The sequence below is a fragment of the Pseudonaja textilis genome, chromosome 1 (genome assembly GCF_049901715.1).
Source record: "Pseudonaja textilis isolate UNSWEBS1 chromosome 1, rPseTex1.2, whole genome shotgun sequence".
NCBI lineage: Eukaryota > Metazoa > Chordata > Lepidosauria > Squamata > Elapidae > Pseudonaja > Pseudonaja textilis.
In genome coordinates, this window is record NC_141990.1 from 228,185,627 (window position 1) to 228,193,540 (window position 7,914).

The window sequence follows — 7,914 nt, forward strand, 5'->3', positions numbered from 1 at the left end:
TCATGTGATCATTAAGCAAATCCAAATTCCCCCATTGACATTGCTTGTTGAAAGCCAGCTGGGGAGGTTGCAAATGGTGATCACATGACCTTGGGACCTGCAACCATCATAAATACATCCAATTTAGTATATGCGCTGCCAAAGCGAGCACATCAATACATGCTAATTGCCAAGAACCAAAATTTTGATCATGTGACCATGGAGATGCTGCAGTAGTCATAAATGTGAGGACTGATTGTAAGTCACTTTTTAAATGGCTATTGTAAACAAATAGTTGTAAATCAAGGACTATCCGTTTTCTGTAATGTCAGAAAATCCTTATGCTTCAGATAAAATGGATACTTTCCCCCTCCTTCTGCTTGTGGAGACACAGCCTCAACCTGGAGTGTGTGCATGCAAAGCAAATGCTTTGTGCACCTTCAGATCATTCCAAGGTCTTCTTTCCCCCCAGCAAGGACTCACCGTGGCATCTTGTCCAGAATAGTGTCTGATGAGACGAGGCCCACCTGGATGCTGCAAATAGAATTGACTGACATCATAAACCTTTCGGTTGATGACCAGCCATCTCTCTTCCTTGAAGTTTCCCTTGCCTGTGCGGAGTCCCACCTCCTCCCAGGTGAAGAGCTCCAGAACTCCTGGCTCAACCTTTGTCTTCCCCTCACTGGTTTCTGACTGAGGGGGCATCCTGGCTGGGAGCACTGAGAGTTTCTGCTCCACTAACTCCTGAGGTGTGCTACTTATCCTATGGAAAGATGAGGCAGCTCTAACTCTTCATTCTGTTAGACGTTGCAGTCCAGACAACTTTATATAGACTCCAGCACCACCCACATTTCCCTTATTTTTCTGTTGTTCCAGGCAAGCTCTTGCTCCTCTCTCCCATTGCATTTCTCCATGATGACATAAGAGTCTTTTGCTATACTTGATGTATACTTTGATTAACATTTGAAACAGGATAAACAAGCATATTTTCAGCAGAGTTTTTAAATTAACAGCACAATATATCAGTATATAAAATCTGTATTCTTGTTTCTATATATTGGGTAAGAGCCACAGCAGTATTCCACAAAAATACACCATCAGAAACAGTATAATTACAACAGTTAAAAACTAATAAAAACAAAAAATACAAGAAAAGGAAAGTGGAAGATGCAGAAAACAAAAAAAATAGAAAAGGTAAATATATAGTAAAGGAAAAGAAAGGAAATACACTAAAAAGTGTCTTCCCACCTTCATCAAAAGTATAAACAATTTTTGTAACATTATCTTCTTTCAAAATACAATAAATAATCTCTTCTTCCCATATCCCATCCCTTTTCTATAAACAAATCCATAAAGCACCATCGTTTCACTCCTGACGTCAGCAAAAGTCTATTAGTTGGCTGTGTTGTTATTTCTTAATTGGTTGATAGAGTTGATGTTTGCAGGTTGGTTGGCTTTTTCATAAGAACCTGTGTGGCTGAGGTGCTGGCTGTGTGTCTATCAGCCTCCTGCATTGTAATGACCTGAGTAATGGGCTGTGTGATGACTTTCTGAGTTCTATTGTTTGACATCCTGGGTCTTGTGCTCTAATCTCCTGTGTTGTAACGCCTGGGTAATGGGCTTTGTGATGACCTTCTGAGTTCTATTGTTGTCAGGCTGCCAATTTAAAGACACTGATAAATTAAAATATCTAAATTATTTGGAGCCAGATTACTGGAACATTGAAGAAGTGGTGGTTCCATGGGAAGTAGCTGATGAACAAACAATTGGTTGCATTTGATGAAAATTATGAAATCAATATTAATGATTATCGCAATTTCATAGAAAACGTATTAAAAGATTTGGAAAAATATACAATTCCTTGCAGCATTAAACAGGCTAGAGATATTGTTAGGATCATTGTAGTCAGCTCAGCAGAGGTGGAAAGGGGTTTCTTGCAGATGAACATAATATGTTCAGAGGGCAGAAGTTTCTCACAGAAGTCCCCTAATAGTTTCCAATATAACAAACCTGCTGAAAATCAATCTAATTGGCTTACCTCTGCAAAAATGGGACCCTGTTCCTATAGTAAAGAAATGGTTACGGGCACATAACAGCTGATAATGCTCGTGTTAAACAAAAGAAAACTGTAACTGAGGACACCAATAAAAAAGGAATTTGGCAGTATTTTAAATAAGTTTCATTGGTTTTTTTGTAAAATTTTGTTATGTAATAATTTTTGATTAATATTTTAAAACATAACAATCTACTTTTTAATTATTTAAGCATTAGACATGAAATAATAAAGTACCTTTTGTTTTGGTATATCTTTTTTTTATACTTAAAAAAGTCATTAAGGCAAAGAAGTGATGTTGAGTTGGTCATTCCCAGGCAGTCACGTGATCACCAAGCCACGCCCAGCCGGTCATGTGATCACCAAGCCATGCCTGGCTAGTTGTATGACCACCAAGCCACACCCACAAATTAGGCCATGCCCACAGAACAGTTGTTAAAAAAATTGAATCCCACCCCTGTTTATAACCTCTGTTGGGCTTTGAACTTGCTTCCTGTTCCTGTGGCAAGAAATATATCCTGATTGCTTGTCAGACTTCCATGGGGCCATGCAGGGGTAGCTTGGTTGAATCTTGCTGGGTGATATAGTCTTCCCAGGTGCCATGTGGTGAGAAGGGTAGAGGGCTAATCCTATCATGTCCTGAGGGCCATGTCTTAATCCCATCACCCTGGAGCTGAGGGCGGGCAGGGAGCTGCAGGGAGCTGCTTTGTCTTTAAAAACATGTTTCTACTTTTCTCATCCAGGGAAATATAATATTCTGCCTTTTTAATATTTCCTAGAATATTTCATTCTTCTAGGAGAGGGGTGGGTGCTACACTAGCAAAAATATAAGCATTAAAAGATTATGAGTCCATCATTATTTTTCCAGTTTCAATTCTTAATACAGTTCAGATCTGGAATGATAAAAATCCTTCTAGGACTTCTGGGTGATGTTGTGCCATGGCGGTGCAGGAGAATCTCGGTCTGTTCTCCTGCACCAGGTTTTTCACTTCTGGACAGCTGTTTGTGGTAGCGCTTGGTCTCAGAGGGATCAGCAAAGTGAGGAGAAACTCTCAGAGTTAATTTGGGAAATTGCAATCCTGAACCAATAAGGAAGAGAGCCTGAAGTCCAAAGTGGAAGAAGTCTGCTCTCAATGAGCAGATCTGGAGATGCGACGAGCTATTGAAGAAGGAAGTGGAGAGACGATAGTGAACTGATTTTTGGCAAGTTACCAATGCTGGGAATTTCTCTGGATTATAACTGAAATGTTGGAATGGACAGTTGCTGGTACTAAGGAAAAACAGGGTGAAAGGGGTGAAGGTGGAGACCAGCAGCAGTGATTTAGCTTCTCACCCCTAATGCTGGGAGGACAGTGGAACTGATGGCTCGAGAGAACGCTGAGATAAATAATGGAGCAAGGAGACAGAATCGAGAGGATATTATCTGATACTATTTGAAGGAACCCTTTAACTGTTTAGACTGAGATTGTTGGGGCCAGCTGGACTGAGGAGAGTGACCCAAAAGGAGTTTAATAAATAACGAGGAGTGACTGTGCAACTCTTGGAGGCTGCCATTGTGAATGCCAATTTCTGGTGTCACTGTGTTTGGAAGAGACACATAGAACAGTGTTCAGAAGTAGAATTGATATAAGATAAGCTGCTAAAATCTGACCTAAATAAATGTTGAAAAATATTTAATTGCTATACTTATTATATCTACTATATTTACTATATTTATTAACATTTAATATTGTATTTAATATTTGAACTCATTTAATTATTTATTAGATCCTCCTAGGATTTTCTACCTCCTTCTTTGCATTATTTTGTTGTTCTCTTTGAATCTGTACACCTTGACTTATATACTTAAATTTTATTGTATATCTTTCTCCTCTTGTCTGTTAAAAAACTAAGATTGATAAATTGCATGTTGAAATTAATATATTAATATATTTTGTCAAATAGATTAATAGAGAAATATAAATATAAACACCTACCTGCGATTTTAGTGATAAGATATATTTGATTGTAGGGATTAATTCTGAGTAGAAATTTAGTAACTATTAGTGATAGTTTAATAATGTATTGATAATTTATTGATAATTCATTGACAATTTTAAATTTGACAATTGAAAAGTGATTTTTCTTTTTCTGGAAATATTAATTGATTAACCACCCGATTAATTGATAATAATTATTAATTTTAGTAGTGATAGAGAATTAATTTAACTAGTTAAATAATAAAAGAAATCTTCAATTAATTAATTCAAAATACTTAGAAGTTCTTAACCATTTACATAGTTGATGGTAATCTGAGATAATATATATAGAATTGTGGATGAGCAATATAAGATCATTAGAGATATGACCAGCATCACTACCACTAAGACTGGAAAAAAACCAGTACCAACGGTGGCATTATCTAGTCCTGCACCATCTACCCAATGTACGATTGAAGGGATGTTGGCACCTGAGAAACTGAGTACTACGCCTAGTGCCCAGTCAGTACAAGCCTCACTATTAGCAATACAAGGAACGATGTTGATGCTGCAAGAGTCAATGTCAAAGAATCATATTGAAAGTTGAGCCGATAGGGATATGATGAAAACCGAACTGAAGACCGAAATAGGGGCAATGAAGGCTGAAATTAGGAATCTGGATGAAAAAATGGGATTGATTCAGGAATCAATCAAAAAGAATGAAGAAAGGGTTAGAATAATAGAACAACGATCTGATCAAGCTGAGGAAAAATTAGAACATATGGACCAAAAAATTACTGGTTATAACAAAGAGACAGAAGAAGCCTTAATTCATCCTGAGATGGACAGAGCCTCTTATTATTTAAGATTCCAAAACATAGAGGAAGCCAAAGAGGAAGATCTAACATTGGTGATGGCTGAACTTCTAGTGGAACTCTTATAAAGGGATAAGGCCAAAATAATAAATGAAATAGATGATATCCATATGAGCTACACGAGATGGCATAAACTACCCAGGGAGGTCCATATTAGATTTGCTAGGAGAAAAGTCAGAGACATAATTTATAAGATCTCAAGAGAGGAAACAATAAATCATAAAGAGAGAGAGATAATAATCCTTAAACAGATTCCAAGAAGAATTAGGGAACAGAGGAAGGACTACCGGTTCCTTACTAACTACCTAAACAAAAAACATATCTCTTTCAAATGGATTACCCCAAAAGGCATTCTGATGACGTAGAACGAGAAAAGAGTGAAAATTGATAATCTACACAAAGTACAAGATTTTTTTTTAACAGATAGGTGGGTTGGAAGAATAAACCAGTAACAGAGATGAGCTTGAGATTTTAAGTCAAGAAGTAGTGCAGCAAAGAGTCAAGGAGAAAGAGAAAAATCAAGATAAAGAAACTAGGGAAGAATTAGGCACTTGAGAATAATCAGGGATTAAAAACAGAAGTCAAACAGCAACCAAATCCAACGAAAGGTAGAGGTTAGAATAAGAAATAATGGAAAATTAATATTGATCAATTTTAATGGATTAAACGATCTATCCAAAAGGGAAGGAATATTTTCTAAATTAGAGAAACAGAAATCTGATATTATATGCCTCCAAGAGGTTCATATTAAATTACAGGATCAGATATACTTACAAAATAAAAAATTGGGGAAATTGTATACATCATTGGCAGAGGGAAAAAAGAAAGGAGTAGTAGTATATATTAAAGAAGAAATAAGTTTGAAACTGATTTATAATGATATGATGGGGAGCATACTAATTGTAGAGGTGGTTATACAAAATAAAAATATTCTATTAGTAGGGATATAAATCAGAATGAGTTTTATAAAACACTTATATGACAAATTAGTTGAAATAGGCAATTCTAAGATTTGTATAATTGGTGACTACAATGCAATTACTAACAATAAACAGGACTATGCCAGTGACCAAAAACAGCAAAAAAAAAACCGGAATATATTACCCCAATTTTTTTTTTGGCAGCTGAAGAATTAGATCTAGTAGATGCTCGGAGGAAATTGAACCTGTGGACGACTCAATTCTCTTTTTACTCCAATCCATTTCGACATGGCATGGATGAATAGTGATATACTTTGGGATATTCAAAATATAGAGGTATTACCAAATATTTGGGCAGATCATAACCCTCTGCAAATAATTTGGAAAGATCAAATTTGTAAGAAAAATACATGGAAACTCAATCCACAAATATTAAAAGAAAAAGAGTACATCCAAAAAATTAGGGAAGAATTAGATGTATTTTTTAAATTTAATAAGAAACAAGATACCTCATTGCAAACTCTCTGGAACACGATGAAGGCATACCTAAGGAGAATATTGATAGCCTATATGGCTAACAAAAATAAAGAAAGGTGGAAGAAACAAAATATTTTAATAAAGAGAATAAAAAGTTTAGAAGATAGATTAACAAAAATCCTAGGAGATGAACAAGTAAGAAATGACTTGGCATGATTTAAACATGAAATGAACATTTTAGACCCAGAAGACTTAGTTAAGAAATTACAATATGTAAAACAAAACCATTTTGAGTATGCAAACAAACTCTGGAGATGGCTAGTTTATATGCTGAAAAAAAAAATCAAAAAAGAACCATATATCAATTGGAAGACAACATTGGGATATTAGAAACAGATTTGGAAAAAAAGAAAACAATTATAAGAGAGTATTTTGAAAATTTATATAATCAAGACACAGTAGATTCAAATAAAATATTTGAAGGAAGGGACATTACATTTGCTATCAAAAGACAAGGAGATACTAAATAAGGAAATAACCCTAAGTGAATTGAAGGAGGCAATAAAAAGACAAAAAAGTAATAAAACCCCAGGCCCGGATGGCCTCCCAGGAGAAGTACAGTATATAAAGACATAGGAGAGTCACTAGAAAATTTGTTACTAGAGATTTGCAATGAGGTATTATTAGAGGTGAGAATACCGGAATCATGAAGGAGACCTATATCATATTAATCCCTAAAGAGGGCACAGATGCCAACCAAATAAAAAATTACAGACCAATATCACTTTTGAATATAGATTATAATTTTTTTATGAATGTGATGGCAGAAAGACTGAAGAAAATTCTCAACAATAGGATTCACCCTGACCAAAATGGATTTCTCCCCACGAGACAGATCAGATATAACACGAGAACCATAATTGATACACTAGAACAGTGGTTCCCAAAGTGGGCGGTACCACCCCCTGGAGGCGGTGAGATGGCTTAGGGGACACTAAGAGGCAAGGGGGCCAGCAGTGTGGTGCTAAGAGGTGGCAGAGTGGCTTTGCTCTCCTTTTCAAACATTGAGCTGCCGCCGTGTTCAGGGCAAGGCCCCACAGGATCACCCCATTGATTTGCACACTCTGGTGCAAGGGGCTCAATGGGATGATCCTGTGGGGTCTCGGCCCAAATGCAGTGTTGGGAAAGGAGAGCAAACCAGAGTGGCTTTGCTCTCCTTTTCAAACATCCCGCTGCCGCCATGTTCGGGGTGAGGCCCCATAGGATCACTCCATTGACTTGCACACTCTGGTGCAAGGGGCTCAATGGGGTGGTTCTGCGAGGCTTCACCCCGAACACAGCACTGGGAAAGAAGAGCAAACCAGAGTGGCTTTGCTCTCCTTTTCAAACATCCCGCTGCCGCCGTGTTCGGGCGAGGCCCCATAGGATCACTCCATTGACTTGCACACTCTGGTGCAAGGGGCTCAATGGGGTGGTTCTGCGAGGCTTCACCCCGAACACAGCACTGGGAAAGAAGAGCAAACCAGAGTGGCTTTGTTCTCCTTTTCAAACATCCCGCCACCACTGCGTTCAGGGTGAGGCCCTGCAGGATCACCCCATTGAGCCCCTTGCACCGGAGGGCACCTGCCCAAGCAAGTCTGAATGGAGCAGTG

General features: G+C 37.6%; 1 protein-coding gene across 1 annotated transcript in view; it reads right to left on the reverse strand.

Annotated features, from left to right (window-relative positions):
* LOC113449142 (acyl-CoA (8-3)-desaturase-like) overlaps positions 1–762 on the reverse strand; it is a 28,184-nt gene extending 27,422 nt beyond the window's left edge. The window contains exon 1 of the mRNA XM_026720141.2: positions 463–762. Coding sequence (XP_026575926.1) covers positions 463–684 — 222 coding nt within the window. The 5' untranslated portion in view covers positions 685–762. The remainder of the gene's footprint in view (positions 1–462) is intronic.
* Positions 763–7,914: the final 7,152 nt, after the last annotated feature.